Source organism: Leptonychotes weddellii, chromosome 16, assembly GCF_054177405.1.
Source record: "Leptonychotes weddellii isolate Sample4059 chromosome 16, ASM5417740v2, whole genome shotgun sequence".
Lineage (NCBI taxonomy): Eukaryota > Metazoa > Chordata > Mammalia > Carnivora > Phocidae > Leptonychotes > Leptonychotes weddellii.
In genome coordinates, this window is record NC_138384.1 from 16,317,672 (window position 1) to 16,340,489 (window position 22,818).

A 22,818-nucleotide genomic window follows, 5' to 3' on the forward strand; every position below is an offset into this window, starting at 1 on the left:
GGGGGGAGTTAAAGGGGTAAATAATAAAGAGTCAGGAACATTCCTCCAAGAAGTTTGGATTTTACCTTGACAGCAATGAGAGGCCACCAAGGAGGTTGCTAAAGAGGATTCTTAGGGTTTCAAGCAGAGGAATAACAGAGATTGGCATTTCAGAAAGACCCCTTGGGCTGCTAGATAGAGAAAGAAAAAGAGAAGCCAACACTAGGTCTGAGCAGGCAGTGGGGCTGAAAGATGCACAGGATTTGACGAAAGATTGCAGGCTCAGATGAGGAAAAGGGTGCCATCTTTCTGGCCTGCCTGAAAGGATGGCGATGCCATTTGTCAAGTACCCTGGAAGCTGAGGCAAAAAGGATCCACTTTGCAGATGACACTAAAATCAGAGAGGCTCACAGACCCAAGAATCCACTAAGAAGCCAAGACCATCAAGCTAGAGAAAATTAGTCAAAACCAGGAACAATGTTTGTTCCACATTCTGTAATTCCCCAACAGCTCAGCAAAGGCACTCAGGTATTTGATGAAAATCAGGGAGGCACCTAGCCCCCCTTGGTGTGGCCTACAAACTAATGATGCTTAAGGAGACTGTTCTGTCATGATGTTGCCAAGAATTATGCAGGCTGAGCAGCTAACCAGGGCTGGATGAAGTAGACCCCACCATCAACATAGCCTCACGACCATGTCCCCTGATCCTTCTCCTGCCCTGCACTGCTCAGTTCTTTTTTTTTTTAAAGATTTTTATTTATTTATTTAACAGAGATAGAGAGCACAAGTAGGCAGAGCGGCAGACAGAGGGAGAGGGAGAAGCAGGCTCTCCGCCGAGCAGGGAGCCCGATGCGGGGCTCGATCCCAGGACTCTGGGATCATGACCTGAGCTGAAGGCAGCCGCTTAACCAACTGAGCCACTCAGGCGCCCCTGCACTGCTCAGTTCTTAATTGTGGCCCTGCATCCTTCTCCTTCAAGCCTCCCCATTTCTGAGCCATCCAGATGAGAATGACTAGTCAAGCCCTGCTTTTTTTTTTTTAAAGATTTTATTTATTTATTTGAGAGAGAGAATGAGAGAGAGAGAGCAGGAGAGGGGGGAGGGTCAGAGGGAGAAGCAGACTCCCTGCCGAGCAGGGAGCCCGATGCGGGACTCGATCCAGGGACTCCAGGATCATAACCTGAGCCGAAGGCAGTCGCTTAACCAACTGAGCCACCCAGGCGCCCCAGCCCGGTTTCTTTCTTTTTTTTTTTTAAGATTTTATTTATTCATTTGAGAGACAATGAGATAGAGAGAGAGCATGAGAGGGGGGAAGGTCAGAGGGAGAAGCAGACTCCCTGCCGAGCAGGGAGCCCGATGCGGGACTTGATCCCAGGACTCCAGGATCATGACCTGAGCCGAAGGCAGTCGCTTAACCAACTGAGCCACCCAGGCGCCCCTCAGCCCGGTTTCTTATAGACCAGAAAAACCTGCGTTGCTGCCACCCTAAGACCAGAACTATAACATAATTCAAACAGGAAAAGAAAACTCAGATGAAACAAAAATGAGAAAAGAAAAGAAAAAAAAAAAAGCTGAAATGTCACCGTGCAATGGAAGCCAAATGTGCTCTACAAAATAGTCTGCTGTGGCCTCTAGAGATTTGATTTTAAAATTACAAAGGACTATACAAGGTAAACCTGTGTAATTAGAGAATTTTTATCTAGAAGAGAAAATGGAGATCAGCTACAGAGATCCCATTCCTTTTAAATCCTAATGAACAAGATCTGCAGAGGTCTTATGTCTTCTCCAAGGTCACACTCAGGTAAACAGCAGAGCTGGAAGTAGGCCCCAGCCTCCTGACTGATTTCCCGACCACTGTGCCATGATGCCCATCTACATTATTCTACCATCATGCCTCTGGAGGAAATGGTTTTTGTGTTTTTTTGAGGGAAATTTTAACCTTGTAACTCCAGGTTTCAAACCCCACAGTGAGCTAATGGTTTCCTTTTACACTTACTCTGTCTTTGTCATGCAGCATATCAGCATAGGATGATCTAAAGAACAAACAAAACAAAAAGACAAGTCAGAAACCGCTACTAATAATGATATCCATCAACCTATGAGAGCATTCACATATATAATGCATTCCTAATCAGATGGAACAAACATCCAGGCCAGCCCATTTTATTTTTCATTTTTTATTACTGAACCATAACTGATACCCAATGTGACATCAGTTTCAGGTGTACAACATAGTGATTTGACAATTCTACACTCAACGTTCACTAGAGTAAATGTAGTCACCATGTAACGTTACTAGAATATTATTAACTATATTCCCCGTGCTGTACCTTACATCTCTAATCCAGGCCCGTTTTTAAACTTTTTTTTTTTTTAAGATTTTATTTATTTATTTGAAAGAGAGATATTGAGTGAGAGAGAACATGAGCAGGGGGAAGGGGAGAGGCAGACTCCCCTGCTGAGCAGGGAGCCCTACAAGGGGCTTGATCCCAGGACCCTGGGATAATCACAGATGCAACACTGCAGAGACGAATCAGGAAAAGTATACACCTGCTATGTAAGTGAGGGGTGTCATGCCCAGCACTTTCCCTTACCTCATGAGGGAGAACGAAGAGTTCACCAAACTACAGGCTGTTAAAGGGAGGAGAGCTGCTTTTCCGTATTTTGTCACAACAATTCACAAACTTAGAAAATCTCTGGCAGGATCAGGATAAACCTCCAGAACTCAGCAGTCCCAGCCCAAAAATGCCTTTTGAGTTCCAGGTAAGAGCTCAGACACTCTCAATCAACAGAGGACCTCCCGCTTCAGGTCAACATCAGAATCACGGGAGAGTTTTTGTTTTTTTAAAGTAGGCTCTACGCCTAACCAACATGAGGCTTGAACTCACAACCCTGAGATCAAGAGTCACATACATCACCACATCAAAAACTAATGATGTATTGTATGGTGATTAACATAACATAATAAAATAAAGTTAAAAAAAAAAAAAGAGTCACAGACATGCTCTACTGACTGAGCCAACCAAGCAGACTGGAGAGCTTATTTTAAACGCAGATTCCCATGATACATGCAAATAGATCCTGACCCAGAAAACTGGGCAGAGTCTGGAAATATGCACTTGAACTGGTGCCCCAGGCAAGCGTGACATAGTTCATACGCTACACTTTGAGGAGCACTGTACTAAAAGAATAGTGTTGTTGTTTTTATTTTTTTTTTTAATATTTTATTTATTTGACAGAGAGAGCGAGAGAGCACAAGTAGGGGGAACAGTAGAGGGAGAGGGAGAAACAGGCTCCCTGCCAAGCAGGGAGCCCTATGCGGGGCTCGATGACCTGAGCCGAAGGCAGATGCTTTACCATCTGAGCCACCCAGGCGCCCCATTGTTGTATTTTTTTAATGGCACAACAAGGCTTTTACATGTGAACCCACCTACCAATGTGTAGTTGAAATGTGGTTCTGCCTTTCTCTGCCTTTCAAGAGGCATTTCTGGTCCCCATCTTCCCAGCTTCATCACCCCACCACTCCCCACCACTCCCCAGACACATCATTCTCCCAAAGCACTACTAGCCCACTCCATCAGTAACATCCAGGATTTCTGTCCCAGGTGGACACTCCCTCTTCCTGGAATGCTCTCCTCTTTCCCACTTTCTGGCCATTCCCTCCTGATTCTCCTGCCTCCCCTCTTCTAGGATTCCTTCTTCAGCCCTCTACCTTTCTCATTCCACACCCTCTCTGAGAGCCTGCAATCTCTTCTAGTTTCAATTCTAACAACTGCAAATTGGCTCCAGACCCATGTTTATCTGCCCACTGGCATCTCTACCTGGATGTCCAAACCCAGATACCTAATCTCCATCACCTTCCTCTTCCCAGCAACACCCATTTCTCCTGTGTTCTCCCTCGGGAACAACAGCTCCTTCCACTCCTTCACTCTAACCAGAAATCTTGGGTGCTTCTTTAATTTTCTCTCTCGTTCCTTCACTGCATCCAATGAGTTACCAAACTCAAGCTCCCTCGAAGCTGTCTCCTCCTCTCCCCACCTCTACTGCCTCACCTGTGGGGTTGCAATAGCACCCAAATGGATTCCGCTCCCTCCAACTCACTTTCCACACTGTTCTCAGTAAACGTTCCAAAACGCAACCTAATCTGTTTGTTCCCTGTTTAACATCTCAATCACTCAGAAAATAATGTCCCATATCTTTAGAAAGAAGGTAATGTTTTTGATCCCTTATTGTGCACCACACACTGTATTTCACTCACTCATCAACCTTAAAATAAAGATATATGAAGAAATGTACATTATTACATATATCAAGCCATGTATTATCATACTGAGGCTCCAGGAAGTGAAGCAGCTTGACCAATGTCAGACTTGAGACAAGGCAGAGCCCAGACTTACTCTCATGCTCCTCTTCCTGCATTTTGCCACCACCCTTCACAATATGACCCTGCCTACCTTTTTCAGCATCCTCTCTCACCATAGCCCTGCTTTTGTACCCCATTCCAGCCCCTTCAAACTGCTTGCAACCCCCCAAACCAGTTCATCTGGAAGGTTACATGTAATCCCTGCAGCTCAGAAAGCAATTTCCCTCCTTCTAGATTTGGGAAATCACTCAAATATCACTCCCCAGCCCAGCTGTTCTTGCTGCTTCCATGAACTCTTGTGCCTGTATCCACTGGTCTTTCTCTCACTGTCATAATTTTTTCTATGTCTGTCTCTTGACAAAACGGCATATCCCTGGGACGCCTGGGTGGCTCAGTTGGTTAGCGTCTGCCTTCGGCTCAGGTCATGATCCCAGGGTCCTGGGATCAAGTCCCCCATCAGGCTCCTTGCTCAGCGGGGAGCCTGCTTCTCCCTCTCCCTCTGCCTGCCATTTCCCCTGCTTGTGCTGTCTCTCTCTCTCTGACAAATAAATAAAATCTTTTTTAAAGATTTTTTTTTTTTAATTTTTATTTATTTGAGAGAGAGAATGAGATAGAGAGAGAGATCATGAGGGTCAGAAGGAGAAGCAGACTCCCTGCCGAGCAGGGAGCCCGATGCGGGACTCGATCCCGGGACTCCAGGATCATGACCTGAGCCGAAGGCAGTCGCTTAACCGACTGAGCCACCCAGGCGCCCCTAAATAAATAAAATCTTAAAACACAAACTGCATGTCCCTTGAGGATAGGAACCCTATCATCTTCATTTTGGTATTCACAGTCCTAGCACGGTGCTAGCATGTTGTATGCACTTAATGATTGCTAAAGAACAGTAACTCGCTTACGCGGGTTTAAAGATCCCATCCAAGGGAAAAAAAAACACATTTTTTCACTTTTTCCATTCATGAGAATTTAGCCATATGTTAAATGTATCACCATTTCGGTAGCACAAGTAAATGATTAAATTTCATAAACACTACCACTACCAACTACTACTACTACTAACTACTACTATTACTACTACTACTACTACTACTACTACTACTACTAACTACTACTACTACTACTGACCCTTGGGTCCTCTTTGCTCCATGAGACAGACCCTCCAAGACTCCAATAAGGCTGCTACGTGATATCTGACTCTCCACACAGAAATGACTTTGCCTCACTCCCACACAAACCTATCCGGCTAAGCAGACGTGCTCGTGACCAATATCTGCCCAGAAGAGCAGCACTAGGTAATGCCTAGTCCATATTCAGATCGCATTCCAGGGCTCCTGCTTTGAGATCAAATGCCCCACCCAGCTGCAACCAATTGTGAACACACCCTTGTTACCTTGCAATCTCCTGGTGGTAATCATAGTGCTCATCCTCCTCCAGCCACTCCACAGATCCAGTGGTCGGATTGGCCCGCCCGCAGAAGACTTTCATGGTGCCAGTCAGCTCCTCGGTTTTAGCACAGAAACGCAGCCTTGCCAGCTCACTTCCTGTGGACAGGTCTAATCGTCTGAAATCTATTCACATCATAATACCCAAAATGGAGAGAAAAAAAAAAAATTTTAAAGACCAAAAAGAAAAAGGAAAAAAAAATCAAGAAATACACAAAACTGTCAAAGCCCCTGAAAATATTTGTTAATCAGTATTTTAATCTTTCCAGCAAGTTATCTGATTTTATATTCAGTATATAACATCAAAAACTATAATACATAAATTCATAAAGCTATCTGGAAACTTCAGCAGTCCTCAGTGATTCCAACACAGGTCAAATGAGCCTCAAAGTAAAGGCATGTGAGAAGAGAACTAAAGCAGAGGGAACAGGAGGCTGATAGGAAAGGGGAAACAGAGACAGGGGTGGTGGTAAAAGAGTGCCGCCCATACGGCCTCAGTATATCAAACACACTTAGTTTAAGGAAAAATAATAAAGGGACGCCTGGGTGGCTCAGTCGGGTTAAACGTCTGCCTTGGGCTCAGGTCATGATCTCAGGGTCCTGGGATCGAGCCCCACATCAGGCTCCCTGCTCGGCGGGGATTCTGCTTCTCCCCCTGCTTGTGTGTTCTCTCTCTCTGACAAATAAAGAAATAAAATCTTTAAAAAAAAAAAAAAGGGAAAAATAATAAAGAGCAATTCAAACAAACTAGGAAAACCTTCATCTAAACAAATAAACCACAGCTATAAGCAAACATCCCAGAAATATGTTAAGCCAAAAAATAAGCAAATCACAGAATACATACAGTATGATTACATTTATATAAAATTATAATTATGCAAAACAAAAACCATATATCCTTTAGGGATCACACTAAAAAGCCATAGAAGGGAACGAGGACTGTGGTTACCCTTAAGAGGGAAAGGAAAAGCCTGGGATCAAGGAGGGCCACAGAGGGGACTTCAAAATAGCACTGTTTCTTCCATAAATGGGTGGTAGGATTAAAGAGGTTCATGATACTGTCATTTTTTATGCCTTACCATTTTTTAGTAACCAGTACTTCTTACTCAATGTTTGGTTTTAAAAGCAATTTTAAAAAGTCTTCATCTAGGGGTGCCTGTCTGGCTCAGTCTTTATAGAGTGTGCAACTCTGGATTTCAGGGTCTTGAGTTAGAGCCCCACATTGGGTATAGAGATTACAGAAATTTAAAAAAAATTTTTTTAAAGATTTTATTAGAGAGTGCGTGCGCGCACAAACACGCAGAGGGGCAGAGGGAGAGGGAGAAACACACTTCCTGATGAGCAGGGACCCTGGGATCATGACCTGAGCTGAAGGCAGCCGCTTAACCCACTCAGCCACCCAGGCACCCCTAAAGAAATAAAAATTTAAAAGAATATTCATTTAGGGCACCTGGGTGGCTCAGATGGTTGAGCGTCTGCCTTCGGCTCAGGTCATGATCCCAGAGTCCTGGGATCGAGTCCCGCATCGGGCTCCTTGCTCCTTGGGAGCCTGCTTCTCCCTCTGCCTCTCTCTCTCTCTCTCTCTGTCTCTCATGAATAAATAAATAAAATCTTTAAAAAAATAAAAGAATATTCATCTAAAAAACATCCTTCAAATAAATGTTGCCAGATTCATGTCTTGTGTGCGCTATTTCCGCAGAGATCTACTTCTGACAGAGAAACACCACACCTCAAAGTCTGAAGGCACCTCTCTGCAAGTCTGAGCTCTTCCAGCATCCTGCCTCTTACCCTCAGAAAACATCAAGTGTTCCACACTTCCCTTCATTTCCTGTTAAACACTGATCCTTCTTCAGGAAACCTTAGAAAGAATGCCTACTCCATAGATCCCGAAAACGTCCCTAAGGCACTTAATTGGCCAGAATTACAGCCTTTCTCTTGAAGTTATCTAGACTAACTAAACACCCCGAACACTGAATTCTTACAAATGAGGACGGGGAAAATCTTTTCTGAAAAGACTGAGGCAGGGGCGCCTGGGTGGCTCAGTCGTTAAGCATCTGCCTTTGGCTCAGGTCATGATCCCAGGGTCCTGGGATCGAGCCCTACATCGGGCTCCCTGCTCCACGGGAGGCCTGTTCTCCCTCTCCCACTCCCCCTGCTTGTGTTCCCTCTCTCACTGTATCTCTCTCTGTCAAATAAATAAAATCTTAAAAAAAAAAAAGAAAAGACAAGACTGAGGCAGTCAGTGGTCTGGTTCAAAGTAGTCAATTTATCCTTCAGTGAAACTCGACTTCTAAAATCTCAGTGTATCCATCCTCTCATCTAGTGGCTCTCAAACTTTGTGGCAACCTCAGTAAGAAATATACTTTACATCAAGACACAACACACACACATAAACATAAGCTTTCACTAAACAGTATTTAGCCTTCCTGTCAGCAAGGCCCTCTGATATATTCTACTCTATTTCATTTTTTTTAAATTGATCATGATCTGGGGTGCCTGGGTGGCTCAGTCAGTTAAGTCTGCCTTTGGCTCAGGTCATGATCCCAGAGTCCTGGGATCAAGCCCTGTGTTGGGCTCCCTGCTCATCCAGGAGCCTGCTTCTCCGTCTCCCTCCACCCTGCTTGATGTTCTCTCTCGCTATCTCTGTGGCCAGCTCTGTCTCTCTCTCAAATAAATAAATAAAACCTTTAAAAAATAAATTGATCATGATCCACTAAACTGATTTCATAATTGGTGGGCTGCAACCTATAGGTTAAAAAGCTTTGCTAGAATCAACTGTGAACATCTCCTGCTAATTAAAAAAAAAAAAAGAGTACAACTATCAGAATCCATAATGTGCTTTAGAAAACTGTGTCCAGGGCGCCTGGGTGGCTCAGTCAGTTAAGTCTGCCTTTGGCTCAGGTCATGATCCCAGAGTTCTGGGATCAAGCCCCGCATCGGGCTCCCTGCTCGGCGGGAATTCTGCTTCTTCCTCTTCCACTCCCCCCTGCTTGTGTTCCCTCTCTCGCTGTGTCTCTGTCAAATAAATAAATAAAATCTTTAAAAAAAAAAAAAAGAAAGAAAACCGTGACCAAAAAAATGCTACAGTAGAAAGAAATGGCCACATCCGGCTGAATGTTCAGTGAAGACTTAAAAGATGGCTACGATTTAGGCAAGCATGGGAGGGAGAGGGCACTTCACCAGATTAGAAAGACTCAGTCATGCGCAGTGAATAAACCAGTTTAGCTGAAGTAAAACTGAACAAGGAGTCAAACATGTCAGTGGGGTACATACTGTGGAGAACCCTGAAACCCTTATCCTGTGGGGTATGTGGGATCAACTCTGAAGTCATTTATTTTTTATTTTTTTAAAGATTTTATTTATTTGACAGAGAGAGAGAGACAGCGAGAGCAGGAACACAAGCAGGGGGAGTGGAAAAGGGAGAAGCAGGCTTCCCACCGAGCAGGAAGCCCGATGCGGGACTCGATTCCAGGACCCTGGGATCACGACCTGAACCGAAGGCAGACACTTAACGACTGAGCCACCCAGGCACCCAACTCTGAAGTCATTTAAAGGTTAACAGTGTAGTATTCTAATCTATGGAATTCCCTTTTTGTCTGTGCTCTTGCTTGGGCTTTACAAAGGACTACAGTTTTTTTCACACCGGAGAGGTTACTGGTTTCATATAAATGTAAATAAATGCTTGCAGGTGGGAAACATGTCCTGTAACCTCTCTGGGTGAGAACTACACATCTACTGAGAAATCCCCTCATTTATTATTACAACTTGTCTTCTCCCAAAAGGAGCCACACTCCAGATTCAAGAGATATTTTGACACCCCCCTCCTCATTCTCCAAAACCTGTCAACTCAAGTGATGGTTTATAAGGAGGGAATGGAAACCACCCTGCCAGGCCCCAAGTGGATTACCTGTCAGACTTCAGAGCAGGTATTTGGTTCATTCATTCAAAATTTTAGTAAAATTTACACAATGCCAAACACCGCATTTGGGACTGGAGGACTCCCATAAACAAAAAAAGGAGATCTTTGTCCTCCAACAGATTAGGTTTTCATGAGGGAGAGACTAAGGATAAACAATCCCAGACTATGGGTGCAAGAAAGGAAATATGCAGGATGCTATTAAAAAGAGTAACAAGGCTATGGAAAGACTGAGGAAGGTGGCATTTAAATTGAGACATGCAAGATAAGCCAAGTTAAAAGTTATGGAAGAGTAGTGCTTATGTTTCTGGAAACCTTAGCCCTACTTTTCCCTTACCCCTATTTTCCGTACGGGGGGAAAAATAACTAAGTGCATAAGCAAAAGCTGACAAAAGCCTGAGTGACTGAAGCACTCTGAGCAGAGGTAAAATAGACTATACCGGTGGGCTTCTGCAAATCACACTGGGCCAAGCTGGGTTCGGAAAGATGTTTGGATTTTGTTCTACATGCACTGGGAGCCACTCAAGAGTTTTAAGCACAAAAATGTCCACGTCAGATGTACGCTTTTACAGGGCCGCTCTGGCTAACGTGTGGTGAATGGACCGGTTTCCAACTACTCAACACGGTGACTGGGAAAAGCGAGCCCATAAGCAGTTCCCTGAATCCGAGAAACGTGGCCCAGCTAGGGGTGCGATGCTTGGAGCTCCGTATGATTGCGGTTCGAGTCTCTGTCGCTGAGAGGAGGCGCCAAGTAGTATAATCCAGGTCCCCGTGGAGGTCACCGAACAGAACCGTATCCCAGTTCTCTTGCCAGCCCAGGAGGGGCTCTCAGCCGCCCCATAAGGACTCTAGAAAGGTCCTCGAGAATCCGAAACAGACGGAAACCCTGGCGGCCCAAAACGCCCACGCCAGGTCCGTCAGCCCGAGACCTTGGGCTGAGAACAGAGGATGGCTGCCCTCGGGACTCTACTGCGACCCCACCTTCCCAACCCGCCCAGGGCCTCACCCGCCGCAGAAACCGTTCCGTTCACTTCCGCCGCCGCCTCCACCTGGCCGCGGCTGGCGAGAGGGGGCGGGACCTCCCAGCGTCCGCTGAGCGTGCCGGGAGCGAGGCCCGGAAGCGGAACTTGAAGGCTCTCCCGTCGCACCCCACGCGTTCCCACAGTGCTCCGCGACAGCCGCTATGGAGGCCGGCAGGACTGCAGTGCTTCGCGTGAAGCGGAAGCGCAGCGCAGAGCCTGCCGAAGCCCTTGTCCTCTCTTGTAAACGCCTCCGGAGCGGCGCCGTCGAGTCGGCGACCCAAAAGACACCCCCCGAGGATCTGGAGAGAGGGCCAGAGAATAATGTCTTCCAATTGGTGGCCACTGTGCGCTCCCAGGTATTGGGCGGGATGGAGCCGGTGTTTGAAGGGGATCTTAGGGCACTGCCGGGACGAAATTGTATCCCTGACCCGTTGACGAACCTCCTGCTTACGCCGGCTTCCCTCCCCTACCACCTTCCAGGAGGAGCCAGTCCAGGCGCTCGTTCGAGCCGCCCTGCGCCCTTCCCGGGGCAGCCAGCAGCGTATCCGCCGCGATCTCCGCGCTTCGGCTCGGGAGATCCGGCAGGAGGGCCGCTACAGGGTGATCTCTGGCCGCCGGTCCTCGGGGATTCCCTCGGGTGGCCCAGAGTCCGAAGACGCACCGGGAAACCCAGAAGCATCCGAGGACGCAGGTTTCCAGCTGTTCGACCTGGTCCACGAGGAAGGAGACCCAGAGGCCGTCGCCACCGCAGGCTCCTCCAAAGTGAGTACCCGCCCAGAGAGCACTGGGCTTCCCCGGACTGATAGTGCCAGGAGTCTGGGCGTTAAGTCAGCACATAGTTAAGAGGAGGTACACGGCTTCGCCTTACTGATGGATGATCTGTCAGCCCTGGTAACCTCGTTTTGCAGGTTAGGTTATTCATTCAACAAGTATTTACTGAGTGGCCACTATGTGCCAGGCATTGTTCTTAGGTTCTGTGGATATAGTTTGAGGACTTAACACTCATTTTTTTTTTTTTAAGATTTTATTTATTTATTTGAGACAGAGAGAATGAGAGAGAGAGAGCACATGAGAGGGGGGAGGGTCAGAGGGAGAAGCAGGCTCCCTGCCGAATGCGGGACTCGATCCAGGGACTCCAGGATCATGACCTGAGCCGAAAGCAGTCGCTTAACCAACTGAGCCACCCAGGCGCCCCAACACTCATTTTTTTTTTTAATATTTTATTTATTTACTTGACAGACAGTGAGAGAGGGAACACAAGCAGGGGGGTAGTGGGAGAGGGAGAAGCAGGTTTCCCGCCGAGTAGGGAGCCCGATGCGGGCCTCGATCGCAGGACCCTGGGATCATGACCTGAGCCGACTGAGCCACCCAGGCGCCCCGAGGACTTAACATTCAGGTAGAGGAGAGAAACAGTAAAGAAGTGAAATTCAATGTCAGATGGTGATAGGGGCTGTGTGTAGGGGAGGTGGTGGCAAGGAAAGAGTTGTTCCATTTCAGAGAGGGTCTCAGAAAATGACATGAGAGTGAGAACTTGGAGGAGGTGAATGGCAAGGAACTGTGGATATCTTAAAGACAGTTTGGTGTGTTCAAGATCACTGTGCCCGGAGCCCAGTGAACGGAGGAAGAATAATAAGGAATTTGGGAGAGGATGCCTGCTAGACCCTGAAGGTACTTTTAAGGACATACTGCCTTTCACCCTGAGATGGGGAATTACTGGAGGTTTTTGAGCAAGGTAAAGATAGAACAGATGGAAAAACTCATCAAAGGGAGGTTAGGGCGCCTGGGTGGCTCAGTTGGTTAAGCGACTGCCTTCGGCTCAGGTCATGATCCTGGAGTCCCTGGATCGAGTCCCACATCGGGCTCCCTGCTCGGCAGGGAGTCTGCTTCTCCCTCTGACCCTCCCCCCTCTCCTGCTCTCTCTCTCTCATTCTCTCTCTCTCAAATAAATAAATAAAATCTTAAAAAAAAAAGGGAGGTTAAAGGACTGGTCTTGGGTAGCAAATCAAATTTGAGGCAGATTGAAGTGTAGAGTGCAGGTCTTCTCACATTTAATCCAGTGTTCTTTCCGTTGTTACATTTACTAAATTTGTTTTGTACCTCAGTTCCAAAAAACAAACTACTACATGTATTAAGACTATAGAAATAGGGGCGCCTGGGTGGCTCAGTCGTTAAGCGTCTGCCTTCGGCTTGGGTCATGATCCCGGGGTCCTGGGATCGAGCCCCGCATTGGGCTCCCTGCTCGGCGGGAAGCCTGCTTCTCCCTCTCCTGCTCCCCCTGCTTGTGTTCCCTCTCTCGCTCTCTCTGTCAAATAAATAAAATCTTTAAAAAAAAAAAAAAAGACTATAGAAATAGAAAATTCTCAAGCTAAGGTTTGCCTCCTCTTGATAAGCATTAAAAAAAAAAACTTCACTCTTCACTCCTTTTGATAGTTTTTGAAGTTTAAAAACTGAAATTTTAATTCAAAATTTATCAAGCAAAAAATATTTAATTGTGGTGCTAATATACTTGGATAACAATTTGGGCATGATGACTATAGCCACTTCTTTTACCAAAACTAATTGAAGACTGATTCATAAGTTACAAGTCAAATATCTTTTAAAAGTAAACCAGTGTTGGGGCACCTGGGTGGCTCAGTTGGTTAAGCGACTGCCTTCGGCTCAGGTCATGGTCCTGGAGTCCCGGGATCGAGTCCCGCATCGGGCTCCCTGTTCAGCAGGGAGTCTGCTTCTCCCTCTGACCCTCCCCCCTCTCATGCTCTCTCTCTCTCATTCTCTCTCTCAAATAAATAAATAAAATCTTAAAAAAAAAAAAAAGTAAACCAGTGTTGAGTGGAATCAAATCTATCAAATAGCTCATTCAGTTTTATAACAAAAACTAGTATATAAACTGATGAAGGATGTGAACACAGATCTTTCTCAACAATGCAATACAAACTGTAAATACATCAAAAAGTGTTTGCTCATTGGGGCATCTGGGTGGCTTAGTCGGTTAAGTGGCTGCCTTAGGCTCAGGTCATGATCCTAGGGTCCTGGGATCAAGCCCCGCATCAGGCTCCCTGCTGAGCAGGGAGCCTGCTTCTCCCTCTCCCTCTGCCCCTCCTCCCTGCTTGTTTTCTCTCTCTTTCTCTTTCAAATAAATAAATAAAATATTTTTTTTTTAAAGTGTTTGCACGGGGTGCCTGGGTGGCTCAGTCGTTAAGTGTCTGCCTTCGGCTCAGGTCATGATCCCAAAGTCCTGGGATCAAGCCCCACATCGGGCTCCCTGCTCCTCGGGAAGCCTGCTTCTCCCTCTCCCACTCCCCCTGCCTGTGTTCCCTCTCTTGCTGTGTCTCTCTCTGTCAAATAAATAAAATCTTTAAAAAAAAAACAAAACGTTTTTGCACATGAAAGAGTGGGACATCTGGCTTGCCAGCAGTCACCTTCATTTGTTGTGCAATGGAAGAGCGATTTAAAAATGGGTAGTGTTGAGAAGGGCAAGAAGATTTTTGTTCAGAAGTGTGCCCAGTGCTATACTGTCAAAAAGAGAGGCAAGGCAAGCATAAAACTGGGCCAAATCTCTATGGTCTATTTGAGCGAAAGACAAGTCGCGCCCGTGGATTTTCTTAAAAGGATGCCAACGAGGTATCCGGGCACCTGGGTGGCTCAGTTGGTTGAGCGTCTGACTTCAGCTCAGGTCATGATCTTGGGGTCAGAGGATCTAGCTCTGCATTGGGCATGCTCAGCAGGGAGTCTGCTTGTCCTTCTGCCCCTCCCGCCTTGTGCCAGCTCTCTCACTCTCAAATAAATAAGTAAAATAATAAATAGAACAAAGGCATCACCTGGGGAGAGGAGACACTGATGGAGTATTTGGATAAACCCAAGAAGTACATCCCTGGAACAAAAATTATCTTCGTGACATTAAGACAGGAGAAAGGGCAGACTTGATAGCTTATCTCAAAAAAGCTAAGGAGTAATAATTGGCCACCACTTTATTACAAAACAAAAATGTCTCATGTCTTTTTATGTGTACCATATTTAAACTGGTATCATACACCAGAATTCAGATTATGAATGGCTGATAGAGTATTTCTTTTGGACAGTCCTGATTTAAATAAGATTGGCTTGTGGTTAAATGAATAGGATCAGCTTTTTGAACTTTGATAGTAATTCTGGTTCAGCAAGTGCTGTCTTTGTTTTCTCCTTACAGAGATTTGATTATAATTGATTAGTAATGGTCAGCTTTTTAAAAAAATTTTATTTATTTACTTTTTAAGATTTTATTTATTTATTTGAGAGAGAGAATGAGAGAGCATGAGAGAGGGGAGGGTCAGAGGAAGAAGCAGACCCCCTGCTGAGCAGGGAGCCCGATGCGGGACTCGATCCTGGGACTCCAGGATCATGACCTGAGCCGAAGGCAGTCGCTTAACCAACTGAGCCACCCATGTGCCGTTTAATTTTATTTTTAAGTAATCTATACACCGAACATGGGGCTCAAACCCACAACCCAGAGATCAAGAGTCATATACTCCACTAACTGAGCCAGTCAGGCGCCCCAGTAATGTTCAGCTTTTCACGGAGTCGGTAAATGCCATCTCTAAACCTATAGATTGATTTTATAATTAGACTGATATAACTGGTTATATTAATATTTATGTAAATACTGAGGAAATCCCTTCACCGTCTCATAGAACAGCAAGACTCAGCTGTGTTTCAAGTTGTGTTTGTTAGCCTGTTAAAGGCAAGGGCTGAAGATAAGCTGGCAGTGTCCACTTTATCTTTTTGGTCTTAACTATGCCAATGCGGTTAAAATTCCCTGCATCTAAAATGTTGCCTTTTGCCTAAAGAAAGGTATTTTAGTGTGGTTTATGTATAATATTAAATTAAGAATACTTAACACTTCTCACATTTTATAGATGATCTGTAAGGTCAGATGCTTTTAAAACTCATTGTGACAGGATATAGTAGCACACTTTGCTTGTGGATTCTTTACTAAGCCAGACTACATTCTTGTCTTTTTTTTTTTTTTTTTTTCAGAATTGTCTTTTATTTTTTATTTACTTATTTTTTTTAAAAAAAAGATTATTTATTTATTTATTTATTTGACAGAGAGAGACACAGCGAGAGAGGGAACACAAGCAGGGGGAGTGGGAGAGGGAGAAGCAGGCTTCCCACTGAGCAGGGAGCCCGATGCGGGTTTCAATCCCAGGACCTGGAGATCATGACCTGAGCTGAAGGCAGACGCTTAACGACTGAGCCACCCAGGCACCCCCAGAATTGTCTTTTAAACAGCTATTCAAAAACAACTGTAGAATTAATCACAGATTTTTAAAAATGTTTTGCTCTCAGTAATGACTTTTTTAAAAATGGATTTAAGCTGAAAGCAAATTTGAGGTTTTATGCATACTAGACTATCAGGGGAAAGGTTGTTGATAGCGCTGCTGGCAAGGCCATGATTAAAATGGTACATAAATGTAGTGCTTTTGATGCAAGGCTTTTGGAAAACAGCATGGCTTTACATATCAGGAATCCTAAAAATAGCTTGAGGCCTATTTTAAAACTACTTAAATTTATTTTTATTGTTTGGATTCCAAAGCCATCCAAACATCTAAAGAAATTTTAAAATAGTGACAGCATTTTTGCCACATTATATTTCTCATTTTTTTTTACTTTTTAATTTAAATTCAATTAATATATAATGTATTACTTGTTTCAGGGGTACAGGTCTGTGACTCACCAGTCCTGTATAATAGCCAGTGCTCATTACAACACATACCCTCCCCAATATCCATCACCCAGTACATTTCTCATTAATTTGATGCCATTTAAATTTTAAGCAAATATAGTACTATTTTAGAAGAAATCTTAAGTGAGAAAAGTTCCTTTTATTTTATCTAGTGATCTTACCCCCAGGATTTATCCTAGAGAAATAATGCAGCAGAAGCAAACAGCTATGGGTGTGCCTGGGTGGCTCAGTTTGTTAAGCGGCTGCCTTCAGCTAAAGTCATGATCCCAAGGTCCTGGGATCAAGTCCCACATTGGGCTCCCTGCTCAGCGGAGAGTCTGCTTCTCTGCTTCTGCCTCTGCCTGCCACTCCCCCCTGCTTGTGCGCGCTCTCTCTTTCCTCTCTCTCTGTCAAATAAATAAATAAAATCTTTAAAAATATGTATTTAAAAAAAAGTAGGACATCATTGGGTGCCTGGGTGTCTCAGTTGAGTGTCCAACTCTTGGTTTTGGCTTAGGTCATGATCTCGGGGTTGTGGGATCAAGCGCCCCCCACTTGGGCTCCATGCTTGGAGGGGAGTCTGCTTGAGATTGTTCTTCTCCCTCTACCCCTCCCCTGCTCACACATGCACTTGCTGGCTCTCAAATACATTTTTTTTTTTAAGATTTTATTTATTTATTAGAGAGAAAGGGAGAAAACACAAGCAGGGGGAGCAGCAGAGGGAGTGGGAGAAGCATGCTCCCTGAGCAAGGATCCCAGTTGTGGGGCTCTATCCCAGGACCCTGGGATCATGACCTGAGCCGAAGGCAGCCTCCTAACTGGCTGAGCCACCCAGGTGCCCCTCAAATAAATCTTTTTTTTTTTTAAGATTTTATTTGTTTGAGAGAGAGAGACACAGCGAGAGAAGGAACACAAGCAGGGGGAGTAGGAGAGGAAGAAGCAGGCCTCCCACTGATCAGGAAGCCCGATGCGGGGCTCAATCCCAGAACCCTGGGATCATGACCCGAGCCGAGGGCAGACAAATAAATCTTTTAAAAAAGAAAAGGGACATCATTGTGGGCAACCAGGTGGGGATAGTCATCAGAGTCCAGGAATCGCTTTTAGATCCCTATAGGAGGTCACACAAAATGCAGAGACATTGGGGATCAGCCCAAGAAGTGCTGCTGTGGGCCTGCAGATCCCTAAGGGGAGATCTTCTCAGGCCAGTCTTTCCATATACTCTCTTATGTTGGTCAAGCACAAAAAAGCAGAAAACTATCTTAAGTCTATCTCAAAAGAAAAACTACATAATTATTTTAGAAATAGTTAATTTTTTAATTTCATAGCTAATAGACCAGTAGGACATGGGGATAAGAATCTTGAATCTAGGGGTGCCTGGGTGGCTGAGTCACTAAGCGTCTGCCTTCAGCTCAGGTCATGATCCCAGGGTTCTGGGATCGAGCCCCGCATCGGGCTCCCTGCTCAGAGGGAAGCCTGCTTCTTCCTCTCCCACTCCCCCTGCTTGTGTTCCCTCGCTCGCTGTCTCTGTCAAATAAATAAATAAAATGTTAAAAAAAAAAAAGAATCTTGAATCTAACATAGACAACTATAGAGATTTCCTTCACTCAAATCTTAAATTTCTCCTTTTGGAACATCCATGTTTTAGATCATGCATGTATCATCTCTTGATTTCTTTACAGACATCTGACCCGGATGTGATCCTCTGCAATTCCGTAGAGTTGATCCGTGAACGGCTGGCTCTATCTGACGATGGACCAAGAATCGGGCACCAGGAGGAGCAGAAGGATGACTATGTGTATGACATATACTACTTGGAGATGGCCACTCCAGGATGGATTGAGAACATCCTCTCTGTGCAGCCCTATTGCCAGGAGTGGGAGCTGGTAAGGGGACCCATTAGGATGAGAAGGGTATGAGGTAGCCTAAGCAGTTCTCTAGTCTGGGTGCTTTGTTTCCCTGTGTTCCACATTGCCTCCAGTGGGTTCAAGATTGTTCTTAGCTCTTCTTGTCCTTGTTTAAATGGAAAAATTTATTCTAAATGCCTTCTAGGAACCTGGGTTTAGTGCAGGGAATTTTGGGAATGACAGGTACACTGAATTTTTGCTCTTAATAGTTCTTTTACAAGGTTTGCAACATCATTTTTATCATTTATTAACACCTACTTTCAGGGGAAAACATATGGGGGCTTATAATAAAGACAAAATAAACCAGAAATTCTTAACATGAATAGGAATAAAAGCTTTTTTTTTTTTAAACTGGATCTTAAAGGGGGTAGACCTTGGATTAAGAAAGCTAACATCCTGACATTTTTTTTTTTAAAGCAATCTCTACACCCAATGTGGGGCTTGAACTCATAACCCTGAGATCAAGAGTTGCAGCTCTATTGACTGAGCCAGCAAAGCACCCCTTGACATCATTATTTTTAAAACAAATTCTAAAGTGAGGAGCGGCACCTTATCTCATACCTGCATTGCAACCATAGTCTCACAGTCAGGCACCCACCTTGGATCATTGCATAGCCCCTCTCCCTGCGCCCCTCACACTTAGATTTTGGTTCTGGTTTTTGGCATCACCCATAATCCATATAATCTCTCTCCCACCTGGCTGTCCTTCAAGTTTAAAGATCAGTGCCAACACTTACTCAGAGGTCTCTCTCCTCCCCACCTTGGTGTATTCCCTTCTGGAGTTCATCCTATCCCACTGGGAATGTGATGGCTGGAGCTAGACTCTGAGTGAGAAGTAGGGCTGCTGTCTCTACCTTGTAGCCCAAGGTTACTACAGCCCCTTGTGCAGCATACTCAGACCAGCTCCTAGGCTGCCTCTTTTCCACACAGTGCTCTTAAGTGATTTTTCCAAGTTGGTCTGCTAATAGCTTCCCCCACAGCACAGCCTTAGAGGTTTTGACTTATACTCATGTTTGTGTTGAGATGTGCAGGTGAATGATGACCAGCAACCAGAAGATATTTATGAAGATGATGATGATGAGAACAGTGAGAATAACTGGCGCAATGAGTATCCAGAGGAGGAGAACACTGATGGAGATGAGTCCAGAGGTACATGGGTGGCAGCCTTGGATGGGAAGGAATTAGTGGGATCCAAGACTGAGGTGTGAGCATGGTTAACAAGTACATCTTAACTGGCTTTCCTTCTTTGCCATTGACCTCCCAACAGCTCAACCACAAGCTATTAGAGCTATAGGAGCCCCAAGAACTAGTGTTTCCGGGGGAAGCCTAGGTTCAAATCCTTAGTTCTTTTTTTTTTTTAAGAGTTTTTTTTTTTTTTAAGATTTTATTTATTTGATAGACAGAGATAGCGAGAGCAGGAACACAAGCAGGGGGAGTGGGAGAGGGAGAAGCAGGCCTCCCGCTGAGCAGGGAGCCCGATGCGGGGCTCGATCCCAGGACCTGGGATCATGACCTGAGCTGAAGGCAGACGCTTAACGACTGAGCCACCCAGGCGCCCCTCAAATCCTTAGTTCTGTCATTTCCTATCTGTAGGACTTGGGGAAGTTACTTCACCTCATGGAGCCTCATCCGCTCTCCAGAAAACAGGAGAATATTGCACTAACTTCAGTGGTTGGGATTAAGAGAAACATCTTAGGTCAGTGTCTCTTCTCCTGCTTCAGTCAAGAAGGTATTGAAGAGGTTTGCCAGTTGGAGCAGGGCTAGGATTTTGACAGATCAGTTATCTAACTTCTCAAGAAGTTGCTTTGTTTACAATGTTTTGAGAAAGATGCAACACAGACATGGTACCTGGGGGAAAGAGGAAGGAAAGATACTCTGGTGACACAGATCCTTCAAGGATTATGTTCTTTGTGCCAACAAAAAGAATTTCTCGGTGTCTGTTAATGGAGGGACAATTAATTAAACTGTGACTATTCTATTGGGGAAGTACTGATATGTTAAAAGGATAGGGGCAGACATGAAATTATGTTTACAGTATGACTACAACTATAATAACAAAAAGAAATCCTATCCTTAGGGGAGAAATGAAAAAATACTCCCAGTGTTGTTGAGGGATTTGGTTTAGGTAGTACAAACAGGCTTGCTTTTTTTTTCCCCCTAAATTCTCTTTACTGAGCTAGTATTGTAGAAGGGAGAACAACAACAAAAAAACACAGACCTTCCTGAGATGGGAAACGATTATCATGGTCACCTAGAAACTCAGAGCCCATTCCTGTTATCATTCTAGGCTCTGATGAATACGACAGCCTCAGCGAAGAGGAAAGAGGCAACGGCCCACCACAGATGTGGAGCAAATACCCTTTGGATGTGCAGAAGGAGTTTGGCTATGACAGCCCCCATGACCTGGATTCAGACTGATGATCCTGTGGTATCTATGAAGTTCAGTCATGTGCCCTGAGGGCTCTGACTGCAGCCTCAGCCATCCTGGTAACATCCCTGGGTTCTCTAGCTTAACACGAAAGGAAAAAGCATGTCCAGCAGCACCATCCTACCAGTGAAAACGTGTGCTAAAGGACTGTGTCTTTTTCAGTAACAGTAGGGCCCCTTTGCCTCAATCAAAAGTGACTCTATAGTCTGGGGGAAAAAAATGCCATAAAAGTGAAGCTTCCTGGCCTGGGGATTTTCCCATTCTCCTGTGGTAAAGCCAGTAAGTGGAAGAGAAACTTCTGTTTCCTTAGCACTAAGCTTTAGCTTTCCCATACCACCAGGCCACTGCCTCCACTAAAAGCCTGTTTCTTTTGATAGACGGAATCTAGAAGGGCTACATTGGGTCCCTTATAGCAACACCGACGGGATAGTGGTGGCTATTAGAGAGGGAAGTAGAATCTGCCTGAGCTCTGAGAGGTTTTAAGTTAATAGCTGTCTCCACCGCCCTGCTTCCTGACTCTGATAATGGTTGTAAAGACTGCTGTCTTCCTTTGTTCCAGGGAGAACAGGACATATGAATGTGATACTCTGTGTTTAGTAAAAATTAAAGGGAGCAAGAAAATTCCTTGAAAACCTTTTTTTTTTTAAGATTTATTGAGAGAACACGAGCAGGAGGAAGGGGCAGAGGGAGAGGGAGAGAACGATCCTCAAGCAGACTCTGCATGGAGCAAAGCCCAATGGGGGGAGGGGGAATTCCAGGACCCCAAAACCAGACCTGAGCCGAAATCAAGAGTCGGCCACCTAACTGACTGAGCCACCCAGATGCCCCTACTTAAAAACCTTTTAAATCTGAGTATCTTTTTTTTTAAAATTTATTAGGAGAAGCAGGCTCCCCACTGACCAGGGAGCCTGACACAGGGCTCAATCCCAGGACCCTGGGATCGTGACCTGAGCCGAAAGCAGACGCTTAACTGACTGAGCCACCCAGGTGCCCAGATTGCAATGTCTTTTTTTTTTTTTTTTAAAGATTTTATTTATTTGAGAGAGAGAGAGCATGAGAGGGGGGAGGGTCAAAAGGAGAAGCAGACTCCCTGCTGAGCAGGGAGCCCAATGTGGGACCCAGTGCTGGCACTCCAGGATCATGACCTGAGCCGAAGGCAGTTGCTTAACCAACCGAACCACCCAGGCATCCCCAGATCTCAATGTCTATACATATGTTTTCCCACTGTACACTCTCTCTCCCATCCCTACCCTCCACCAAAGATGGGGGGGAGGGGGTTAGTGAGACAGAAGTTTCAGGATTGACCTTAGACACTTAAGGACTTTGGGCAAGTGAGGAAAAGGAAAACATAAACGTAGCTTTCCAATGAGAAAAGTCAACTATTCACAGCACTCACCAAAAACAGTGACCAATTCTGTTACCAAATCTTAGATTCCTTGTAAGGAAACCCTGACCCTACTTCTTTCCATACCACAAATATCTTAACTCTGAGTTGGCCTTTATTCTTCTAATGTAACATTGTCCCACAGAACTTTGTGCAAAGATGGATATGTTTAGTAGTAGCCACTAGCCACATGTGGCTCAGCTCTAGAAATATGATTAGTGCGCCTGAGGAATCAGATTTTTTATTTTATTTTAATTAGCTACCTGTGGCTAGTAGTTACTATACTGGACAGCACAGGTCTAGGAAAACAATACACAAAATCACAGAATCTTTGGTTCAAAATGTGCCTTCTTGGCATGTGGCACAGACTCACTATCAGTACACAGGGATAGGTGGTCTTCCCACATCTTTTAAGATTTCATATCTTAATAAAACAAAACAAAAAAAAGATTTCATATCTTTTTCCATCCTGCCTCCACCCATTCTTTCTTTCTGTATTCATTTTGCAGGTCTTCACCTACATTAGTTCCTATCCACATGTTAAACCTGCCTAAGTGGTTAAATTCTGTATGTTCACATCCTCAGGCTCTTGCAGTTAGAAAACCAACGAAACTGTCCTAGCTATGCACAAAGGTACAATTCAGAGTTGCAACAGGCAGCAATTTATAGGTCTATAATAC

At 44.9% G+C, this 22,818-nt stretch overlaps 2 protein-coding genes across 4 annotated transcripts in view; one reads left to right on the forward strand and one right to left on the reverse strand.

Annotated features, from left to right (window-relative positions):
• PRMT7 (protein arginine methyltransferase 7) overlaps window positions 1-10,849 on the reverse strand; it is a 45,985-nt gene extending 35,136 nt beyond the window's left edge. Inside the window, exons 1-3 of one of the 2 annotated variants that reach the window (XM_081807411.1) lie at window positions 10,706-10,849; window positions 5,732-5,909; window positions 1,975-2,011 (exon numbers count right to left, since the gene is read on the reverse strand). In XM_081807411.1, coding sequence (XP_081663537.1) covers window positions 1,975-2,011; window positions 5,732-5,826 — 132 coding nt within the window. In that variant the 5' untranslated portion in view covers window positions 5,827-5,909; window positions 10,706-10,849. The other variant, XM_081807410.1, reaches the window with a different exon arrangement.
• SLC7A6OS (solute carrier family 7 member 6 opposite strand) lies at window positions 10,847-21,386 on the forward strand. Of its 2 annotated transcripts, none has more exons than XM_081807442.1 (5): window positions 10,847-11,077; window positions 11,202-11,483; window positions 18,102-18,305; window positions 19,358-19,475; window positions 19,920-20,578. In XM_081807442.1, exons 1-5 carry the CDS (start codon window positions 10,883-10,885, stop codon window positions 20,006-20,008), a joined length of 888 nt encoding a protein of 295 aa, XP_081663568.1. In that variant the 5' UTR covers window positions 10,847-10,882; the 3' UTR covers window positions 20,009-20,578. The 2 variants fall into 2 exon arrangements, with proteins under 2 accessions (XP_081663568.1, XP_081663567.1); XM_081807441.1 differs by lacking the exon at window positions 19,920-20,578 and adding an exon at window positions 20,614-21,386 and having other exon boundaries at window positions 10,850-11,077.
• The last annotated feature ends 1,432 nt before the right edge of the window (window positions 21,387-22,818 follow it).

Excerpts from the sequence above, each read along its gene's own strand:
- SLC7A6OS (XM_081807441.1), top strand. The coding sequence starts at position 10,883 with ATGGAGGCCGGCAGGACTGCAGTGCTTCGCGTGAAGCGGAAGCGCAGC. Across the intron at positions 11,484-18,101 it reads CCACCGCAGGCTCCTCCAAA|ACATCTGACCCGGATGTGAT; the intron begins GTGAGTACCCGC and ends ATTTCTTTACAG. Across the intron at positions 19,476-20,613 it reads TGATGGAGATGAGTCCAGAG|GCTCTGATGAATACGACAGC; the intron begins GTACATGGGTGG and ends TTATCATTCTAG.